Source organism: Heloderma suspectum, chromosome 3, assembly GCF_057233095.1.
Source record: "Heloderma suspectum isolate Gila_16-S chromosome 3, 16-S_ref, whole genome shotgun sequence".
In the NCBI taxonomy this organism is placed as follows: Eukaryota; Metazoa; Chordata; class Lepidosauria; order Squamata; family Helodermatidae; genus Heloderma; species Heloderma suspectum.
In genome coordinates this window covers 10,094,939-10,118,938 of record NC_139460.1, presented here as the reverse complement: position 1 = coordinate 10,118,938, position 24,000 = coordinate 10,094,939, and the positions used below count along the sequence as shown (strand labels likewise).

At 45.7% G+C, this 24,000-nt stretch overlaps 1 protein-coding gene across 1 annotated transcript in view; it reads left to right on the top strand.

Moving 5' to 3' along the window:
• The window catches only part of TENM4 (teneurin transmembrane protein 4), a 352,941-nt gene that overhangs the window by 319,313 nt on the left and 9,628 nt on the right, over positions 1-24,000 (top strand). The window contains exons 23-27 of the mRNA XM_084845392.1: positions 1,621-2,498; positions 8,133-8,305; positions 15,541-15,776; positions 19,654-19,950; positions 20,848-22,462. Coding sequence (XP_084701518.1) covers positions 1,621-2,498; positions 8,133-8,305; positions 15,541-15,776; positions 19,654-19,950; positions 20,848-22,462 — 3,199 coding nt within the window. The remainder of the gene's footprint in view (positions 1-1,620; positions 2,499-8,132; positions 8,306-15,540; positions 15,777-19,653; positions 19,951-20,847; positions 22,463-24,000) is intronic.

Below are 24,000 nucleotides of genomic sequence, written 5' to 3'. Positions count from 1 at the left end.
GAGTCTGGGCAGGACTGCTTTAGAGCGCAGGTGGGGCCTCACGAAACTGAATCCTCCCCATTCAAAAACACACACACTAGGGATGTGTGAATCTGCAAAACTCAAGTTCATTGGGATTCTCTGAATTCCACTTCGAAGATTGTTCTAATTTGCATCTGTCTCAGATGGTGAGCTTTGGGGGAGGTTTTTTTTTTCCTTTTCACACAAGAATTCATGCATAATTTTGTGCAGATTCTCTGAAATGTCCGCATCAGTTAAGTGCATTTTTGAAATTGATGTATTTTTCTCCCACTGATTCAAATGTGTTTGTGTGCATTTCTCAAAAGTACACATCTTTCATGCGCATTTTTCAAATTACGCATTTTTCATACGCATTTCCAAATGTTCGCATCTTTGAATGCATTTTGTTGTTGTTCTGTAAATCGCATCGCAGGCCTGAAAATCTATAGACTTTGACTACAGTTTGCATTTGAGTCCACATTTGATTCCAGGAGATGTGAATTGGGTAAATTTTGGTAAATAATGAACAGAAATGAATTTCTCCTATGTCCTTAACACACACACCTGAAATCCTCCACCTAGATAATGAGATGTCAGGGAGAAGCATTCTAACCTAGCTGTCTCCATGACATGCTAATTTTCTCACTGAAGCCCAAGTACTACAGCACAGGAACACGTTTACCACCTTTGCGAGAAGAAGACCTATAATAGAGGTTTATGCTAAGGACAGATAGGTGTACCCCCTTTCAGCGACAGTTATGACATGTGGCAATGTTTATGACTTCTGTCTTTCCTTTTTTTGCCTAGGCCTCTGGGTGATTGTCCCCACCTTATGTCCTTCAGCTCAGAGCCAGGAGATAGGGAAATGGACAGACTTTGTAGGGGCCCTTGAAAGCATCAATGAAAGGGTGGGAGGTGCCCAACTTTGCAGGATGCAAATGTAAGAGGTCTGTTTTTTAAGAGGCTCAGCTCTAATCAAAAGTCCATGGTGCAAAACTGTATTTAAATCAGAGCTGCTTTCAGTTCTGCAAGGGCTGAACATTCTGCCGCTCTCCTAGCTGTCTTCTAGCTTATTAGTCAAGATAATAAACTGATCCTGAGTTGACTTTACAGTATGGCTCCATGCTTCATCTGCCAGGGATCCTGAGCCCTAATAACCTTTCCATGTTCCTGAAGAATAGCCTCCAACATCAAGAATGCAGTGACTGGGTCTCAAGGGCTACCCTCACAACCTATCGGAAATCTAATATATGGACTTGGGTCCAAAACCTGTTTATTTTATTATTATCTATTCCATTCATTTTTATGCACCCCTATAGAGCCCAAGGGTGCTTCCAGAGGTTTTTATTGTGCAATCACCCTTTGTCATTCATGGAATTTTATGGGGTGTCCAGACAATGGCAACATCTTCCATTTGAGACCCTCCCATGTTCTCCCACCGCTTTTCCCGTCTTTTTTCTTACCACAGAAAATCCTTTAAGGAGTGAAAGATGGGATAACTAGGAGCCATCTGTCTGGAAGTAAACCAAGACACTATTGTTGCTAAACAGATGTTAATAATGTATATTAATGGCAGTAGTGGAGCCCACCAACTGTTTCTTCTTCTTTCCATTTTATTAGGTCCGTCTAGAGTGGCCTACAGACCTAGCAGTAAACCCAATGGACAATTCTCTGTACGTCCTTGACAATAACGTGGTATTGCAAATCTCAGAAAACCACCAAGTGCGCATCGTGGCAGGAAGGCCAATGCACTGCCAGGTCCCGGGTATTGATCACTTCCTTCTGAGCAAGGTGGCTATTCATGCTACCTTGGAATCTGCGACAGCCCTGGCTGTCTCTCACAGTGGCGTTCTGTACATAACAGAGACAGATGAGAAGAAGATCAACCGCATCAGGCAGGTCACTACCAATGGGGAAATCTCGCTCGTGGCCGGTGCTCCAAGTGGCTGTGATTGTAAAAATGATGCCAACTGTGATTGTTTTTCTGGGGATGATGGCTATGCAAAGGATGCCAAGCTCAACGCCCCTTCGTCCCTTGCGGTGTGTGCAGATGGTGAGTTGTATGTGGCCGATCTTGGGAACATCCGAATCCGCTTCATCCGGAAAAACAAGCCATTCCTCAATACACAGAACTTATATGAATTATCCTCACCCATCGATCAGGAACTCTACTTGTTTGACACCAGTGGCAAACACCTTTTCACCCAGGGCCTTCCCACCGGAGATTACCTTTACAACTTTACCTACACAGGAGACGGCGACATAACCTTGATTACCGACAACAATGGAAATTTAGTCAACATCCGGAGGGATTCCACAGGGATGCCACTCTGGCTGGTGGTACCCGATGGGCAGGTCTACTGGCTAACCATTGGAACCAACAGCGCCCTCAAGAGTGTGACAGCGCAGGGTCATGAGGTGGCCATGATGACCTACCATGGGAATTCTGGCCTCCTTGCCACCAAGAGCAATGAAAATGGGTGGACAACATTTTATGAGTGAGTATCTGTCGGGATACCGCTGATCTTATCACAGATTGCATTAAGAACATAGGAAAAGCCCTGATGGTTTAAACCAAAGGTCCATCTAGTCCAGCATCCTGTTTCTCACAGTGGCTAATCAGATACCTCTGGGAAGCCTGCAAGCAGGGCATGAGGCCAAAAACCCTCTCCCATCCTTGCCCCCAAGGAACTAGTCATCAATGCCATGCTGCCTTTTCTGAATCTGGAGCTTCCATAGAGCTGTCAGGGCTAACAGACTTTGGTAGACCTATCCTTCTCCATGAATTTGCCCTCCAGTCTCATTTTTTAATCTATATAATCTTGCAGCTCTCACCACATCTTGGAGCAGTGGGCTCCATGACATAATTATGGAATTAATTTTGTCACCTGGAGCATAATGTTTCAGTGTGTGGAATTCTTCCCAGTCTGTACTTGCTAAAGTCCTACACACAGCACCATCTGAGGCTGCCTTGCCAGGGAAGTTTGGGATAAGGGGAAATGGCAGTAGAAAACCTATGTCAAGCTTGCCCAGTCTACATAAAGAGGCTTGGGCCTGAGTCAACATGGCCTCAGGAGGTTTGGATGGCTGTACTTTACATTTCAAACCACACCCCTTTTTTTTCAAGACCTGCAAAATTACACATTACTAAAGCTTTGCACTGTGGTTGGGACAGACAATCTAATGCAATCTTCCTTTCTCCCACCTATCCCATCCCTACCCTTTGAAAGCACTGATGTGAGTTCTGCTTCTTAGGCAGTACATGTGACAATATTGCAAGGTGTGTGGCTTTCCAGTTATTATTTAGCAGCCAATGGTGGCTGAAAGTAGAGAACTTGGGGGATGGAAGGATTTACTCTTCTGAACAGGCATTTCTGGAATCATGGCCTCCTTTCCACACCAGTAATATGACAAATGATGGTGTCGGATGTTCACAAGCAAAAAATAATCTCATAAGCACCAAATACTGCTCTAATTCTGTGCAGTGAACCTTGGCTAAATACATTTCCGTTTGGGGATGGATGGCCCTGGGTTCCTTTGTCACCATATTAATTGCCACTGTGATTGTGAAAGCCAGGGTGGCTCGATCAGACGGTAGTGGGTTACATTAGCAGGTGATGAATTCATTGCTCACACTGGCTGCTTGGAGCCTTCATGCACTGTGGTATTTGTCCTTAATTCTGGTGCAAGTCGGAGCATTAAAAGGACATGAGAATATTAGTATGTGATGGAGACCAGCCTACCTCTAAATCCTTTGACTGTGGAAATCAGGCCTAGCCGGATTAACTCTGAAATGAATTGACTTGGGGAGGATTTGTCTCCCTACAAATACTAGGATAGTAGTAGACTGTGACATGAGTGGCATTTCCCAAGTCTACCTTTCCAAACAGAATTATGTGGCAGTGAAGTGCATTCATGGAGGCAGAAACACGTCATCAGTTACGCAGTTTCAAGATCCCGAGACTTCCACATCATCAATTTTGCCCAATTTCTAACAAAAAGCTTTGTGGGTTTCTTTAACGATGCAGTCAGCCAAAGTTGTTCAGTCACTAGTCTTTGAGTGCTCTTGTCCAAGAGAGGGGTTTTTTTTAGCAAATTGCCTGGCTTCCACCTTTCCTGCATGTTCTCACTTATGTAAGGGGACACAAACAAGGATTTCAAATGTTGCAGAAAGGAACTTGCTTAATTTCTATTTTGAACAATGAAGATGGCTTGATATAAATAATTATTACATACTTATTCATACACACACAGGATGGCTGCTTTCAGAGGTCACAATAAACCATGGATTGTCATGTTAGGAATGAGCCTAGCTTCACCCTGGTCTCATGTGCTTCCTTGTCCTGCTCTGGCATAGCTGTGAGTTCAAATACTTTTGCTTCTGTTTTATATTAACCGTAGTTTTTCATGACGTCCGAACCAAACAAACTGTGATTAATCTTAACCATGGTTTGTTTGAAACAAGCCAACTTCAAACCTTGGTTTATGAAGCTGGCTTGTTTCAACAAACTGTAGTTAAGATAAACCACAGATGAGGGTTCAGCCATATGCTAAACTGTGGTTAATTAAAAGCTTCTAAGCTCCTTCTCATGGCCATGTGGGGAGAGCACGTAAGCCTGGGGAGGTGGGGTTGGGGGGAGGCTCATTCCTATCACAGTAAACCAGTTTATCATGACATCTAAGCACAGCCAAATAAATAAATCAGCTTTCCAAGTTTTTTGAGTTCATAAGCAATAACATGTGCAAACACTACGCACCTGAGACAAGCTTGCAACAATTCCTAACAGAACTTTAAGAGCTAGAAACTTACCTTTAAAAAAAGAAAGTGGAGATTCTTGTGGTACTAAATTCTATGCCCAGTTTCAGTTTATGAATGCTTATGTATTGCAATATCAGAATACACCTGGGCTGGCTTTGCTTATTTCAAGCCAATTTGGCTTTTAAGTCATGTGCCTAGATCAGTGGTGTGTCTGTCAATCTTGTGTAATTTGCCATATACTACCGTTGAATCTGGATTTTTCTAGTGATTTGGTCACATTGGCCAACCTGTTCTTACAACCACTCATACACGGATGCAGAACTGGCTGGGTAATACAAAAAGTCACACTGATTTTGAAATAAGCCAAGATTGTGTGAATTGGGCCCAGGATTTGAGAAACCCTCCTAGAAAGCAAGGTGGAGATCCCAAATGCATCTTTAGAAACAGCAGAGCAAAGCAAAAGCAAAATAAGGAAGAAACAAAATGTTACGAAGCATGCTTTAATTTACATGGGTGTGTGTATCACATACATGTAAACCAAACACATACCTGAGTGATCTTTTGGCGTTGAACTGTAGGCACTTAGGAAAACCTGAGATCCCTACAAGCTGAGAGAGTCAGAGACCACAACAAGCTCTTTGAAAGCAATTCTTTGATTTATTAAAGAAGAATTTAAAATGAATTAAAATCGCATATCAGGGAAATTAGAACTATACATACACTTGGGGAATTAGAATCATACATTAACACTCAGAAGGTTAAAGATAAGCATTTCAAGTCAATAGTGAAGTACACTGGGATGCATAGAAAGTGTGTGTGTGTGTGTGTGTGTGTGTGTGTTTGTATGTGTAGCTGATCATGGAGGAAGAGAGAAAGTGGAGCGGGGCAGAGAAGGATAGAGTTCTATTTTGATAGAGTTTTAGAACAAATGCAGGGTTTGGGAAGAAAGTGAATGGAGAGGAATAAAGAGCAACAGGGAGCTTTAAAGCCAAGGGGTTTTGGAATTTGGTATGGGGTGGAATACTAGGAAAAGGGAGGAAAAGAGAGAAGGAAATAGAAGATGGTGCAAAGATTTACCTCTCCTTATCTGCTGACTTGTGAAGTGATGGGAAGCTCTGTTGAGTTCCTTCTCTGGGAAAGAAGGGGAGAAAGAAGGGAGGAAGGGGGGGATTGCTCTTCTGAGCAGAAAGGATGGAAGGAATCCTCTTTCCTTCTCTCCCTTGCTGCGTGTTCTGAGTTTAGGTTGCTGTTTTTATCCTTTTTCTCTCAGGGTGTAGTAATCAAAATAAAACAAAACAAGTCTTTCTTCCAAGATTACTCATGGATGTTGGAAAATGGATTTTAGGTGTCAGACATTATGGGAAGAAAGAAGACAATGGGATTCCCTTTCTTTCCTGATGTGCGGAAAAGATGGAAGTTGATGGGTGCATATTTCTTAGGGATGTACGAATCACTTACCTGGTTCCGATCGGGGCATCCACTGGGGGGGGAGGCACTTTGTCCCTCCCCTCGGAATCTTCGACGGCGGGGAGGCAATCCAGTCCTCCCCTCCAGAATCCTGCCCGGCTGGCTCTGCTCCACGGTGGCTCTGCTCCGCGACAGCTCCACAGAGCAGCCGGCCAGGGCCGTCCACAGCCGGACTTCCAGCCGTGGACGGGCTGCTGCGGACGCAAATGGCGGCCACCATAGCGGCCGCCATTTGTGTCCTTGCAGGCTGCCATGACAGGCTACGTAAGTATTTACGTAGCCTATCACGGCATGCCCCCCCCCCCAAAACAAAACAACGGCGTACGCAAATGGCGGCGGCTACGGCGGCTGCCATTTGCGTTCCCTATTTTATGCCGTTCTAGCCTACGTAAATATTTACGTAGGCAATTACGGCGAAAAAAAGGGAACCGCAAATAGCGTAGTAGGCGCTATTTGCGTTTCTTTCTTTTTTTTCACCGTAAAAGCCTACGTAAATATTTACATAGGATAAAACGGCAGGGAAAAAAAGAACGCAAATAGTTCCCACTACACTATTTGTGGTTCCCTTTTTTTTCGCCGTAATTGCCTACATGAATATTTATGTAGGCTAGAACAGCGAAAAATAGGGAACGCAAATGGCGGCCGCCATAGCCGCCACCATTTGTGTACACTGGTTTTTTTTGGAGGGGGGGTTAGCCATGATAGGCTACTTAAATTCTTACATAGCCTATCACAGCTCGGACAGCAATGGTGGCCGCAGCAGCCCAGACATGGCCGGCCAGGAGACCAGCCGCCGCCGCATCTGTCCCAGGTAAGTTCCATCCCGGGGGATTCCGCGGGGGGGGGGGGCACGAGGCCGTTCTGCCATGGATTCCGGGGGGCCGGATTCTTTAGAAATCTCACTGGAATCCATGGTGGAATTCTCTGCCATCTCTAATATTTCTGGCTTTAACAGGTCCAGGTGAGCAAGTTGGCCAGGGGGATTTTTGTGATGCTCTTAAGCAAAGGTGACAAAAGAGTCATGTAGGCATGCTTGCTTACACAGTATTGGGTTTTCAGGATCTTACAGCTTTAAAAGACATTGAATTCTTTATTTGTCTTTCTATTTGGCTTAAACAGGAAGGTTAGAAATCAGCATAACATATTTTCATGGTGGGGGTTTCTGTAGTTGTTGTCCTGAGTAAAGACCTGAAATTTGCAAGTGTTAACATGGAGGAATTAAGGCAATCAGAGCACAGTGGCTGGCCAGAAAGTTTATGCAAGAAGTCTGCATCTCCTCTTGGGTTGTGCAAGGCCTTAACATCCTATGGGACCTGTTTTTCTGCCCTTCTCCAAGATCAAATAACCCTAGTCTCCATCCAGATACCGGCCACATTTTCCCAGATCAGCAGAATTTTGGGTTACTTCGTAATAAAAATGTTTCGTTAAAGCATTCCTGTGTGGTCAAGAGAAATGTCTGCAGCAAAATGCATTCAGAAATTCCTTCTGCGTTGCCTTGTTGGTAATATAGAAGCCTTTGAGTTTGAGCATGAATATTTTACACTTTGTCCGCGCTAATTAAAAATAGCAGTTAAAAGGAATGTTAATCACCATGGCTGTACACCCTCTGCCACAACTATTGTGCATATATATGTGAGATGCCACCCACAGAACAAACTGCAACGAGGGCATGATATGCCACCCCCAGTTGGCTGGAGTCCGGATGGTTGCTCAAATTGTTCATAATACCAGCAATGCCATCTTAAATAGAATTTCTGGCCCACTGCCTTCCTCAAGCCTAGAGTAGGTGGCAGCCAATTAAAATCCAAATTTTTGGCATGCAGGTTCCTGTCCCATCCCATCCCAATCTCTCTCTCTCTCTCTCCCTTCTCTCTGTTCACTTCTCACACATCTCCTTCCTTTCCAGATACGACAGCTTCGGCCGTCTCACCAACATCACTTTCCCTACCGGCCAGGTCAGCAGCTTCCGGAGTGACACAGACAGCTCAGTGCACGTCCAGGTTGAAACCTCCAGCAAGGATGATGTCACCATAACAACCAACCTTTCAGCATCAGGCGCCTTCTATACCCTCTTGCAAGGTGAGGCTCATGTTTACTGACTGGGCTTAGGCCTGTTTTTTTTTTTCCTGCTTATTGTTCTTTCATTGGACTGGGGAGGGTACAGCGTAGAAGTTACAAGTCATGAGGATGGGTTGGATGAAGTGTGTGGCATGCACCACAGACTGGAAATAACCCCCCAAACAGTTATATCAATCTGTCTTCAGTCTTGGCAAAAACTTGCTTTTTTAGGGCACAATCCTATGCATGTTTAGACAGAAAACAGTCCATGGCTGGCTGGGGAATGCTGGGAGTTGTAGGACTTTTTTCTGTGTAAACATGCGTAGGATTGCACCCTTATTTTATAACTTTCTTTGGTTGTAAATAAAGGAAGTTATTTCTAGGTTTGTTAAATCTAACCAATATATGAAGATTCAGGGTTCCAGTCATCTGAGGAAGACTGAAGGCCAAAGTTGCCAGGAGCTACTGGGCGTAGAGCCTAGAACCCACAGATCAGTGTGCTGCTGTTGGATCATTCCCTGGGCAGTAAAGGGTTACTGGGCTCAGACATAGGGATGATGGTGAAATTTATTTAGTTTGCATTTTAATGTTCAGAATAAAATTCATGGGAAAATAATATTAAAAAGGCATAATATTAGAAAAATTGCTTACAAAAATGTGTGTATTAGACAAGCGTACACACAAAAATGCATGCTTTAGGGAAAATGTGCAGCAAAATACTTTTGAATTTTCACACAAACGTAAAAAAAAAAAAAAATTCTCAAAGTTCATGACGAACCCAACTTAACACTGGAAAAATTCTCAAAGTTTGAGACAAACCGAACCAAAGACTGGCAAAATGATAAACTGAGAGAAACCGAATTTTTAGAATATATTTGTTACATTTAGAATCATAGAATAGTAGGGTTGGAAGGGGCCTACAAGACCATCGAGTCCAACTCCCCGCTCAATGCATTTATATCCCGCCTTTTCCTCTAAGGAGCCCAAGGTGACTCACATGATCCTCCTCCTCTCCATCTTATCCTCAAAACAACCCTGTGAGGTAGGTTAGGCTGAGAGTCAATGACGGGCCCAAATTCACCCAGTGAGCTTCATGGCCGAATGGGGACTTGAACTCAGACCTCCCCAGTCCAACACTCTAACCACACTGGCTCTCAACTCACAGATTCATCCATCCCTACTCAGAAGTGAGGTCACCGTCCAAGCTGGCCTTTGGCTCTCCCTGACCTGGAAGGATTGTAAAGGTTTCTGGGTCAAGCCGGGATTCTCCTTGAGTCACAACAGTATCTAGTATCTCGCACTGTAGGGTCGCATGCAGATAGCACTGGTAGGAACATGCAGTGCTCTGCTAACATGACACTAGGCAAGGGCTAAAGGTTGATTTTGCAGTGAAAGAGGTTCAGAGGCTTCAGCATGCACTCCTGTTGCCTCTCGCCACCCCACCACTGAAGCCAGGATGGTTCCCGCTCATTCAAGAACCGGGAGTTGAACCGACTAGTTCAAAAACCTGGTGCCCGCCCTGAAAGTGTCTTTGGCCCTTCAGGCATTCAGAAGGAACCCTCTTAAGGGCTCAGTTTCCTCCACTGCGTGTTACCCCATCCCACTCCTCCAAGAGAAAATTCAACATGTGGGATGAGGGTAGTGGATACTGGAGGGCTTCCTCGAAGATAGGAGTGCCTCCAGTAAGAAAGGGTGTTGCCTGCGGAGTGAAGCTTGCAGTATTTTTTGTTGCCAAGGGTAATGGGGATTGAACTGCAACCTCCATGATCCCTGGCAGAATATGACACTGTCTGAGGTGAGTTTTATTTTCTCTCCTCCCCCGACCTCCCCCCAGAGACAGGGTAGCAAGTTGGCAGAGAGAATCAGGAGGGTGAGCAGAATGTTCATTCTGCTGTGCCCGCCTAAATTCTCTTTGCCAGATTTTGAGCAGGGGTGCTCGGCTATGTGAGCGCTCCAGCTGAGAACCCTCTCCACACCCCTATCCTGCTGTAACATCCACCCACTTTACGAAGGAGAAAAGAGGAAGCTAAACTGCATGTCATTTTGTGGGTGGGTGCCTGTGTGGAAAAACCCCATCTTCCCTCTTCCAACCCATTCCACAACTATGAACTTGCCAGATCTCCATCCCTTTCAGGGGGAGGGTAGTTAATGTAAAACTGGAAATATTTCTATAACTTCCCCAGAGTCTTGGAGATAAGTCAGGCCATTAATACAAATACATTCAAATAATGAATCAGCGTCTTCTCTGCAGCTATTGGCAAGGGGTGAGAAGGGGTGAGCGGCACGCATTGGATTATGCAGCAGGAAACAGACATCATCGTGGTAATCCCAGCACCAGGAGACCCCCACATCCTGGCGCCTCCTAATGCTTTCCAGTGTTGACGCGCACACACTCGCACCTAATTACCAAGTCAGGCCTTTGCCTGGCCAGTTGTTGGTACTGCAGCTGTTTTCCACTCGGGGTTCAGCCTGATTTCCTTGCTAGCACATTCTTCTCCCAACACAGTCCACGTCCACTTTTACTATTGCTGTTATTGTATCAAAAGAGACCATCAGGGCAGCGGGAGATGAAGTTAGGGTAGCTTCGTGGAAAGCAAACACCCAAATTCACACCAAGGAAGACCACATTTACATTAAATGATATACTCTGCAATTTATTCGGGGTGTAATAGTTGGATTTTGTTAAGGCTGTAATCCAAAGAAACACAGGTTGGAATTGGCCACTCATTTTATACTCCATTAATTCCATTGGTTTCGGACTGCTTCACATCCACATCAGGGGTGCACAACCGTTCAGAGTGAATTCGAGGAGGGGAAAGGGCTTGGAGCCAGGATTGGTTGCATTGGGTGTCTGCTAGGGTGGCAGGGGCACACACACATGTACACGTGCACGCACGTGTTCACCTACAACTCAAATACAACGTACAACTCACACATGAACCCCTCATGCATACACTTCACTGCTCAAATCCAGCTCCTGCCCAGGAGTGTTTCAGAAGGCTGACACCTGCTTTGATCAGTTAAAGCCAACACTCTTTCCAGAAACCTCAATTCTCAAATCACCCATCCATCCATCCATCCATCCGGGACCTGAGAAATACAACCACATTTGTTAGGTTACAGTCCTCCAGCCTCTGGCTCCAGTTGTCCTAAGACATTCTTCTGTGACTGTAAGGTCAGAGCTTATTGTTGTTGTTGCTGTTTTGTTATTATTGGCTATCAGAAAGGACAGGAGACGGGATCCCTGCCCAGAGGAGCTTGCAATCTATAATTCTGCACAGGGGAGGCAACAGGGGAAGGGGAGTGACATGGAGACTGGGGTCAATGAGGCACGATGATGCATTTATTTATTTCAGTCATGCCTGTTTAGGCTTAGTTACAGTAGGATGTGGGGACTAAGGGGTTGTGCCCAGGGCTTCGCAGAAAAGGTGGGTTTTGAGGAGGGATTTAGGGGAGGTGTTGTGGGGGGCAGTCACAGCCATGGGGCAGCAAGGGAGAGAGTGCAGAATCATTTTTGGAGCAGGAGACCCTCAGATGACCGAGAGTGGTGCAGCTACTGGGAAGTTCTCGGGCAGCAGAGGACAAAGACGTAAAAGATAGGGATGGATGGACTCGCCCATGCCTAGCTTTGTCGGGTGTTCGCCAAGCCATTGCTGCTGTCCACCCCTGCTTGTGGCACCCCGAAGCTTCAGTGTGGCCCAGTGAGCGCCCGACGAAGCTGTGGGTCCACCTGTCCTCCCTTGCAAGCCGCCATTGGTGCTTCCGGGTGAAGGCCCTTTTACACAACATTACAGGCATGAATGTTCCTTTCACACCTGTATTGTTACATAAATGGGGTCTTAACAGCTCCCAAGTATGCAGCATTATCTACCTGGAAGCCCCATGGTTCTCTGAGCGGGGCCTGGGCGGGCAGGCAAGGGGGATCTGTCCAGTGCACTGTCACGTATCCCTAGTTAGGATGAAGGCATGGTCTAGGAGGACAAGGGTTAGGAACTAGAAATGTTCCATCCTGCCCTTTCCAAGTTATAGTACAGCTTCACCTTTTATACACCAGCCAAGCCTGTTCCTAACTGGCTCGACTGGATTTCAGAAACAATAAGATGTCTGGCGAACACTGGGATGGGAGTTTAACTCCACCTCGGGAGTCTAATTAAGCAACAGACACCGCCATTCAGGGCTCTTCAGAGAATTAACTGACTCTGGTTTGATTTATGCCTCCAGAGATGAGGGCCTCTAATAATTGTCTCATGGTCAAGCCTCTCAATATTCAGTTGCTCAGCACTGCGGCATGGCTGCATCATTCCAAGTCAGAGCCAGCTCCGGGACTGAAGGCAGGGAGTGGGCCCATTGGACAAGGCACTTTCCATAGGAGACCTGTTTAAGCTGGAAGAGAAAAGCATGTAAACCAGGAGTGGGCAACCTGTGGCTTTCCGGATCTTTGGGCCTACAGCTCCCATCGTCCATCACCATTGGTGAAACTGGCTAGGGCTGATGAGAGTTGTAAGCCAAAACAAAACTCGGAGGGCTGCAAGTTCGCCACCTCGGATGTAAACCAAGAGTTCCTTCCCCATAACCTTCTTGGCTGCTTCATGCAAACTGAGAATCAGTGGCATTTTTCAGATGGTGAGCTGCTTGTGGAGTCAGCCCTCTTCCAAATTCTTTGTTTTATAAAAACAAACAAGCAAACAAACTTTTAACTCATGGACAATGTGTTTCTTCTTCTTTTAAATGATATTTCTAATTAAACAGAACAGTGAGCTTTTCCCAACACTTCCTGGCAAGTTAGCCTTTCTAGATTATTGATTTGTGTCCCGCCCTCATTCCTTCATGGACCTCAAGGTGGCATAAATGAAGACGGTTCAGATGCTGCAGCTTGTGCAAAATGCGGCAGCCAGATCGATAACAGGGACCAGAAGGTCTGAACATTTAAGACCGATTCTGACCCGCTTGCACTGGCTGCCTGTATGTTTCGGAACCAAATTCAAGGGGCTAGCTATAAAGCCTTACACAACCCGGGACCACAATACCTGATGGAGCACCTCTCCCGGCATGAGATGACCTGTACACTACACTCAGCATCCAAGGCCCTCCTCTGGGTGCCTCCTTCGAGGGAGGCTCGGAGGGTGGCAACAAGGCCTTCTTGGTGGTAGCCCCCCAATTTTGGAATGATCTCACCGACGAGGCCTGCCTGGCACCAACATTGTCATCTTTTTGGTGCCAGGTTAAAACTGCCCTCTTCTCTCAGGCAATTGGCAGCATATGTTTTATGAGTTTTAAATTAGGCCTTGGATTGTCATTGGCTGATAGTTTTAACAAATTGTTTTTAGATATTTGTTGTCTGTGTTATCTGTTTATATAGCTTTATGTAAATGCTTTTCTTGTACCTTGTGTAATGTGTTTCAATGCTTTTTAATTTTTGTGAACTGCCCAGAGAGCTTCGGCTATGGGGCAGTATAGAAATAGAATGAAGGAATGAAGGAATGAATGAAGGAATGAATGAATGGAGTTCCCAAATAGTCTCCCATCTAAACACTGTCCAGAGCCAGACCTGCTTAGCTTCATCAAGGTTGCCACATTGTCTGCCATCACACCATGCACAAGGACTGTATGTAAATCCCCCCAACCTGCCCCTGCCACCAAATAAAACCTACATGCACCCAGTTTTCAGTAATATGGCAAGTAGACATCAAACTGCCATGGAGGTTGTTCTGCCAATGACAGAACAAACAGGTCGCCCTTTTTAAAGTTTCATTTTGTGCTAGTGCTGTACAATGCTCTCTGCAGAATGGAAAGGGGTCCCACCTTTTTGAAAAGTGAAACAAGGGTTAGTTCCCAAAAATGTTAAAGGTGAAAACAGATGTAACATTTTAACAGTGGTGAAAAGAGTTTGCTCGCACCTTTGTTGTTTTCAAACACACACACACACACACACCTTTTCAGTCCTAGACCAAAACTGGAAAATAAGAATTTTGCACATTTTTGTTGAGGTTTCTGGTTGCCCCTGGAAAAGCCCTTCCTCATTGGATATCGATAGGCACCTACTGGCTAGTGCCATGACATCACCAACACATCTCCTTCCACCATTTCGTGATGTGGAAGGGAGGCTCGATTTTGGGGGTAAAGTGAAAGATCATTATTTGCATGCATGCATACATATGTGTCTCCTTTAAAAAGGAAAGGAAAAGGGGGCAGGGGAGACCAACAGTGGTCCTGACACACAGAGAAGCACAAACGCAACTTGAGGGCTGACTTGGTCACCAATCCAACGTTTGATTTGCTGGGGGTGCATATTTGCAAAGCTGAATTTATGCGGCGGGAAAGAACCAACGATGCAGCCACTCAGAAAAGACCGTCTCTCTTCACACTAAGGGGAAAAGGAACACAGGACGCTGCCTTATACTAGGTCAGACCATTGGTTCATCTAGCTGAGTATTGTCTAGACCAGATGTAGGCAATCTAGTGCCCCCCAGATGTTTGGGACTACAACTCTCTTAATCCCTGAGTGGGCTGATGGAAGTTGTAGTGCAAACCAGTCTACGCTGACTGGCAACATTTCTCCAGGTTCTCAGTCAGGGTCTTTTCCAGCCCTACCTGGAGAGGCCAGGGATTGAACCTGGGACCTTCCACACGCAAAGCAAGTGCTCTGTCCCTGAGCTATGGCCTGTCCCCAGAGGCAGTCCCAAGGCCATGTGCGTGAAAATGGCATTGGTTGATCAGTTGCAGCTGAGGTCAGCACTCCTATACCATTAACAGTTGGACAGACAAAGGAATTTCAGCAGTTGGAGCTTTCCTCACCTCTGCAGCACTCATGACATGGCAAGCCAATAGCTCCCAGAATTCCATTTTCTACTGTGGAGCCACAAATTGCCAACTAGTTGGCTAAACATGACACTCACCCTGGCCCAGTCTGGGCTTCTGTTAGCAACATGACTGGCAGAAATTTAACAGTTGAACATTCTCATGGAGTGATGGGCAGGCTTCACCTACTGAATTTCTGTCTGCTGAGCACCTAGGTAAAGGCATAGGAGTCCTCCCAGAAAAAAAATGAGGCAATTCTAGTTGTTTGAAAAACAGCTTGAAAATGCCTATATTACCATAAACAGAAACTAGTAATTCTCAGATACTGGTACTACCATACTAATCCTGAGGATGATGCTATTCTCCTCTGGCCTGACCCATCTTATTTCTAATTTGCATAAATAATTTTAGCGACAGCATTTAGCTCTCTGGATCATTTTTTTCCCTCCTTTTTACAGACCAAGTGCGAAACAGCTATTACATCGGTGGAGACGGCTCCCTCCGGCTCATGCTGGCAAATGGGATGGAAGTGGCACTGCAGACTGAACCTCATCTACTGGCTGGCACCGTTAATCCTACTGTGGGGAAGAGGAACGTCACCCTCCCCATTGACAACGGGCTCAACCTGGTGGAGTGGAGGCAGCGCAAAGAACAGGCGAGGGGCCAGATCACCGTTTTTGGACGCAGGCTGCGGGTGAGTGAAAAAGGCTGTGCTGAGCCGTGATTCGCAGGATCTGTTCTCGCATTACCTGTACTTCAGGGTGAGAGCTGGTGCTTGGCTCCATGCATGAAGGTGTACTCTAGTATTTCAATAGGCTTCCCTATTGTGGTAAATACCAGCTCTTGCCAGACGAGAGTGAACTGAAATGAGAGACTTCCATCGCACAGAGCTGACAGGAGCAAGAGCACTTCTCGGAGACTTTATTATTGCATAAAAATGTAATGTGAGAATTGGACCTCAGTCTTGCAGTGGTGTTCATGATCAAGAATTCAGAGTACTGAGGGCCAACCTATACATGACACCAGGAGGTTTCAGATTGATCTCCTGGCTTGTTAAAAAAGGAACATGCAGGCGTAGGGAGCCTTTGTTTTTACGGCAGTAGAATCATAGAATAGTAGGGTTGGAAGGGGCCTATAAGTCCAACCCCCAGCTCAATGCAGGAATCCAGGTCAGAGCATCCCTGACAGGTGGCTGCCCAGCCTCGTCTTGAACGCCTCCAGTGTGGAAGATCCCACCACCTCCCCAGGTAATTGGTTCCATGGTCGTATTGCTCTAACAGTCAGGAAGTTTTTCCTGATGTTCAGCCGGAATCTGGCTTCCTGTCACTTGACCCCATTATTCCGTGTCCTGCATTCTGGGATGATGGAGAAGAGATCATGGCCTTCTTCTCTGTGACAACCTTTCAAGTACTTGAAGAGCACTATCATATCTCCCCTCAGTCTTCTCTTCTCAAGGCTAAACATGCCCAGTTCTTTCCATCTCTCCTCATAGGGCTTTGTTTCCAAGCCCCTGATCATCTTTATTGCCCTCCTCTGAACCCCCTCCAGTTTGTCTGCATTCTTCTTAAAGTGTAGTGCCCAGAACTGGACACAGTACTCCAGATGAGGCCTAACCAGTGCTGAGTAGAGGGGAACTAGTACTTCCCGGGATTTGGAAGCGATGCTTCTATGACTGCAGCCCAAAATAGCATTTGCCTTTTTTGCAGCCACATCACATTGTTGGCTCATATTCAGCTTGCGATCTACAACAATTCCAAGATCCTTCTTGCGTGTAGTGTTGCTGAGCCAAGTATCCCCCATCTTGTAACTCTGCATTTGGTTTCTTTTTCCTAGGTGCAGAACTTGGCATGTATCCCTATTAAATTTTCATTAATAAGGATAAATGCCAAGTAGCAGCAGTAGCAGCACTGGTGCAGAGGATACTATAACTCTTTTCCTGTGGGCTGCTTTTGGGATCAAAATTCCCCTCGTCTCATTTATGGGGGGAAATGTGGGATGCTCCTCCCAGCCTTCACTTCTCTAATAAAAAGTAAATACTAGGGTAGGTTGGGGAACCTCTGCCCTCCAGATGTTGTTGGACTCCAACTCCAAGCAGCCCCACCCAGTATGGCAAATGGTCTGGGAATTGCCGTCTAACAACATCTGGAAGACCAAAGGTTCCCTGTCTGCACTAGTGGATCAGTCATGGGTCTCCTGGAATCACATGTCATTTGCCTTCCCTGTTGGCCAGAGTATTAGGACTGATTCACACCCATCCCTTGAGATGCCTCAGCACTTTTATTGATCATCTATTTCCTACAGACCAAGAGTCAGTTGACGTAATTATAGAGAATCTAGTTAAGCCAATAAAACTGTGAAGAGCGGCCACATCTGTGGTCTGGGGAATCCCCTACATGAACTCTACTCTCTGCTTATGTGGTACCATCCATCTGTTGATAGACAAACACCCAGATGTCTGACAGTCTTGCAACGCAAGCCGGAGAACTGTGATGTTACACAGTCCCCTCCCCAATCCCTCTCGTTGCTGTTGTTGCTTCACTGGGCTCACAGTAGCCACATGAGAAGAGCCCCATTCCCCTGGAAGTGTGTTACTGGGCACCAAGCCAGGAAAACGCAAGACATCCGTGTCCAAAGAGAGCAGGGACTTCTTACCTGTGCAGAAAATATCGTGAGGACCAGGACAATACCAGGAGACCCACAAAAATAGATAGGGGGTGCTTTTCCCCCAGAAGCCGTACATTGCGCCTCATTCACTGGGTCCATTCTTCTCCCAGCCTTCTTAACTCACTAACCTGTGCCTGCCTCCACTTTCAGCGCCTTGCACCCTAACACCTTGAAGTTGCCTTCTGGCTTTGTAACTTTCTGGACCTCTAATTGCACCTGACTGCTACAGATTGATCGTCTTGCTCTTCAACTGCTGCATTAAAAATCCATACCAAACAGTTACTTGCTCGACCCTTGTCATAAACGCTTCTTGTAACACTGCTCTGGACAGCGCTGCCCCCTTCACACAAATGCAGACTGCAATCTATGATATAAAACCTCCTCTCGCTTAGGAGTGCAGCTGGTGTCTTCACAGCTATGGAGCGGTCTGATTTGTTCACTTTTGTTTATTGAACGTGGGATGTCCAAACAGAGGTTCATCTTGATATTTTGTGTGGATTCTGGTAAGAAGAGAACAGCCACGGTTGTCACAGTGACAGGGTGTACCATCGCACCCAGCAGCCACACTACAGAGATTGGTTGCCAACTGTCAAACCACCGCTTGGCTAGCTCCCTCCAAATGGCCACGTGGTACATAGCTGAGCTTCAAGCATCCTATCACACTCAGCCCATTTTACCAGAGAAATAACCACACAGGCCATATTTTTTTACCCATGTAGTTGCAGTTAATTATTTCTGAGATGCAAACTCTTACACCAAGGTGCCATTTTGGCACTTAGCATTGCCTCAGCATTTGTGTTGTAAATCTCCGTTTTTCAGGCCTTATAGCACAAACACTCCTTCCAGAGCAGGGGCTTCTGTATGTTGCATTTAAGCCTTAGGTCACTCGGGAGGTGCTAAAAGAAATGTATTAGGCAGTAATGGTAGAAATAATATTTTCATATTCCTCTATGAAAATACTATAAGGCTTTTCCATTTTATGATTGCCTTTTCTCGGGGACAGCGCTTGGTTGCTGTGTTTCCTGTCACACTAATTCCAACCTTAAACCTTCGTAGGGCCAAACTACGTGTAATGCTGGGAGATTCATGGGGTACACTGGGAGATTTTTTTTAACTGAATGCAGCCATGGGTGGGTTTTGATCTGAAGCAGGAACTATTGTGTGTTGGGAGGTGGGTTGTTACTTCTTTCTCTATACTACTTTCCCATTGTAAATCTCTCCCTTCCCTCCCATTTGCAGTATGGGTAAAAAAAAAAAAAAAGGTTTCAAAACAGGCATAATGTAGGCACTTTTACTTTTTCTCTTGCAGAGCATTTAGCAGTTTCTTCAAGGATGATGTAAATTAGGAAAAGGTGCAAGAGAAAGGGGTTAAATTTAAATGCCCTTTGGCTCTATGCCAGTTTTGCAATCAAATTAGCAATCCCCACCCATGCACATTTTGGTGTTTTTTAAATACGTACGCATGCATACACATTCGCATTTCAGAATGGTTGCACTTGAGGAACTGAGCACATCACCTTCATCATTTTAATATGTGCTTTGCCTTTAAAGGTGGCATAAAATATTTTAAATCAACTAATAAATACATTTAAAACACTTAGACTGCAATCCTATACACACTTACCTGGCAATAAGTCCCATTAAACTCAGTGGGACTTATTTCATAATAAACGTGTTAGTGCTGCACTTTTAATGAATCTATCTAGGGATTGAGCGGTCTGTTTTCAGATTTGTTTTATTCTCCTTTCTTATTTCTTATTTTCTTCCTATGTCCTATGGCTGCTTGCAAAAAAACCAGAATTTTACACCTCCCCAGAAAAATTGTTTGTTTTGAACAGTGGCTCATCATTCATCCTCTTACGGCTTGTGTAGTTTTAATTCTCATTCCTCCCCTGTCCCTGCTGCAGGTTCATAACAGAAACTTGCTGTCCCTTGACTTTGACCGTGTGACTAGAACAGAGAAGATCTACGATGACCATCGCAAGTTCACCCTGCGCATCCTGTATGATCAAGCCGGGCGGCCCAGCCTTTGGTCTCCAAGCAGCAGGCTGAATGGGGTGAACGTAACATATTCCTCAGGGGGGCATATTGCTGGGATTCAAAGGGGAACCATGTCAGAAAGGATGGAATATGACCAGTCTGGCAGGATTACGTCCAGAATCTTTGCTGATGGCAAATCTTGGAGCTACACATACTTGGAGAAGGTGAGTGCCACCTGTAAAAAGTCTCTCTGAGCTTTGTAGAATCAACAGCTGCTTTCCATATCAGATCCCCTTCATTGATAGTCTCTCCTCCTATTCCTTATTTTTGCCCCCTTTTAACATTCCAGCTTCTCTTGATTATAATCTCCAAGTTGCTTTTCAATCTTAAAGGTACCATCCTATGTATGTTTAGACAGAAAAAAAAAGTCCTACAACTCCCAGAAGCGTGGCTGGCTAGGGAATCCTGGGAGTTGTAAGGCTTTTTTCTGTCTAAACATAGATAGAGTTGCACCCCAAGAGATTTTAAATACTTGCTTGAGGGGATTCTGGGTGTGACAGTAGCAACCCCCCACCCATATTATATTTATACACCACAATGGTATCCACAAGGATGAAGGGTGGTTTTAAAATGTTTTGATCAATAAATAAATAATCCCACACAAGCCAGGAAAACACAGATATACTTTGTCTAGAAGTACATCCAAGTATTCTTAATTCTGAGTGGAATAATGCTCCCTTCCGTCAGCATTTTGGACTATGTAGTGTTCAGCAATGGATTTTCACCAAGTTGCACATCTGTTTAGTGAATACGAATCTGGGAGATTTGGGCTATATCAGAAACTGGATCTACTGATCAACCAAAATTTTATGGTAGGGACAGAGGGAGGAGGGCATCTATACCAATGTCTAGAAATCCATAAGATATTGTTCAATGCATCAACAACTGGCACTTTCCCTCTCCCGCCAATTACAAAAATTCGGGGGGGGGGGATCTTCAAAGGAGGCAAGATTATTACAGTAATAATAATGTCCTAAAGAATGTTCCTGCTGGAGAAAGTTCAAATTTCTAATGGCTTTAAAATGAAGGACTATAACTATCTTTCTCTCTCCTGGTTTCAGTCCATGGTGCTGCTTCTTCACAGCCAGCGGCAGTACATTTTTGAATTCGATAAGAACGACCGTTTGTCATCCGTGACCATGCCCAATGTAGCCCGACAGACCTTGGAAACCATCCGCTCCGTTGGCTATTACAGGAACATCTACAGGCCCCCAGAGGGTAATGCCTCTGTCATCAAGGATTTCAATGAGGAGGAGCAGCTCCTTCATACCCATCATTTGGGAACAGGGAGGCGTGTCATCTACAAATATGGAAAGCTGTCAAAGCTGGCTGAAATGCTTTATGATACAACCAAAATCAGCTTCACTTATGATGAAACGGCAGGCATGTTGAAGACTATCAACCTGCAAAACGAGGGGTTCACCTGCACTATCCGGTACCGGCAGATTGGACCGCTCATTGACCGGCAGATCTTCCGTTTCACGGAAGAAGGCATGGTGAATGCCCGCTTTGACTACAATTATGACAACAGCTTCCGGGTTACCAGCATGCAAGCGGTGATCAACGAGACACCATTACCCATTGACCTCTACCGATATGACGACGTATCAGGCAAAACAGAGCAGTTTGGCAAATTTGGAGTGATCTATTATGATATCAATCAGATCATCACCACAGCAGTCATGACTCACACTAAGCACTTTGATGCATATGGTAGGATGAAAGAAGTACAGTATGAGATTTTTAGGTCCCTCATGTACTGGATGACTGTGCAGTACGACAACATGGGGAGAGTGGTGAAAAAGGAGTTGAAGGTTGGCCCATATGCAAACACTACAAGGTATTCGTACGAATATGATGCTGATGGCCAGTTGCAGACTGTCTCAATCAACGAGAAGCCACTCTGGAGGTATAGTTACGACCTAAATGGGAATCTCCATTTGTTGAGTCCTGGCAACAGTGCTCGCCTCACGCCACTGAGGTATGATCTCAGAGACAGGATTACAAGATTGGGGGATGTGCAGTATAAGATGGATGAAGATGGCTTCTTGAGACAAAGGGGGAATGACGTTTTTGAGTACAACTCTGCAGGGCTGCTCATCAAGGCATACAACAAAGCCAGTGGGTGGAGTGTGAAGTATCGCTATGATGGACTTGGAAGGAGGGTGTCCAGCAAAACCACCCATGGCCATCATCTGCAGTTCTTTTATGCAGATCTCACCAACCCCACCAAAGTCACCCATCTTTACAATCACTCCAGTTCTGAGATAACTTCCCTCTATTATGACCTTCAGGGCCATCTTTTTGCCATGGAGCTTAGCAGTGGAGATGAATTTTACATTGCTTGTGACAACATTGGGACTCCTCTGGCTGTCTTCAGTGGAACAGGGTTGATGATCAAGCAGATCCTGTACACAGCTTATGGGGAGATCTACATGGACACCAACCCAAACTTCCAAATCATCATTGGCTACCATGGAGGCCTGTACGACCCCCTCACAAAGCTCATACATATGGGGAAGAGAGACTATGATGTGCTTGCCGGACGGTGGACAAGCCCAGACCATGACATTTGGAAGCGTCTAAGCAGCAGTAACATAATGCCTTTCAACCTTTACATGTTCAAGAATAACAATCCTATTAGTAACTCTCAGGATATCAAGTGCTACATGACAGGTAAAATTCGTTTTTCGCCGACTGTCCCTTACCCAAGGAGTGCGAACCATAGCTCAGTGTTAGAGCATGTGCTTTACATGCTGAGAGTCCAGGTTCCATCCTTGGTGTCTCCAGTTATCAGGGAGAAAATGATGAGAAAGTGTTCTCCCTGCCTGAGACCCGAGGGAGTAGGGATGTACGAAAGTCACTTACCATTTCGCGGATCTGCTTCACGGTGGTGGGGGAGGTGCTCCGTCCCTCCCCCCGGAATCCTCGACGGGGGGGAGGCGCTCCGACCCTCCCCCCGGAGTCCTGCCCGGCCAGCTCCGCTCCGCGGGGATTCCACAGAGCCGCCAGCCAGCTCCGCCAGCAGCCCGACATCCAGCCGCTGGGTAGCAGGGACACAAATGGCAGCGGCCGTAGCCGCCGCCGTTTGCATCCCTGTATTTAACTGTGATAGGCTACATAAATATTTACATAGCCTATCACGTCTGGGTTAAAAAAAAAAACATGTACGCAAATGGCGGCGGCTACAGCGGCCGCCATTTGCGTTCCTTATTTTTCGCCGTTTTAGTCTATGTAAATATTTATGTAGACTATTACGGCGAAAATAAAGGGGAACGCAAATAGCATAGTGGGCACTATTTGCGTTCCTTTTTGATTCGCCGTTTTAGCCTATGTAAATATTTACATAGACTAAGACGGTGAAAAATAAGGAATGCAAATGGCAGCTGCCATAGCCACCGCCATTTGCGTACGTGTTTTTTTTTTACCCAGACGTGATAGGCTACGTAAAGACTTATGTAGCCTATCACGTCTGAGTAAAAAAAAAAAAAAAAGACCAGACTGCAGATGGCGGTGGTGGCAGCCGGTCGGAAGACCAGCCGCCGCCGCTGGAGCTGCCGCCGTCCAGAACATCCGCCCCAGATAAGTCTCGTCCCAGGGGGGATCCGCAGGGGGTGTGGGGGGGTAGCAGGCAGTTCCACCACGGGTTTCGGGGGGCCGAATGCCAGTGCATGGCGGAATTCCATGGCGGAATTCTCCGCCATCCCTACGAGGGAGCCACTGTCAGTCAGAGCAGACACCGCTGGGCTTGACAAATAAACAGTCTGATCTGGTATAAAGTACCATCCTCCACCCTAGTCATATTGCCTGCCTGGCTGTATCACAAACCCTCTCCAATACTTTAAGCTAAGTAACGAGCAAAAATGTGCACAAAGGATCCCGCTCCCTTGCCTCACTTTTTGCTACTCGTTCACACATCCGTTTCTGCAGATTAAAGGGTGATTAATGCCCTTCTAACTTCCTATCAGTTGCACAGAGGTATCATTGTGTGCATCAGCTGGCAGCCCAGATTCTAAATTGCATCTAAATAAACAGTATTAAGGATCCTTGCTCCAGAAGAGTAGCAGCTGAATCCTTTCTAATCATGACCTTTTTATCAAGCCTTTTAAAAATAACAATGCGATTAAATGTTAATTCATCCATGAGAATTGCTATTTAAGGGCTGTCGAAAAACAAGTATCACATGCCTTAAATATAGGCCAGACCAGAGAGAC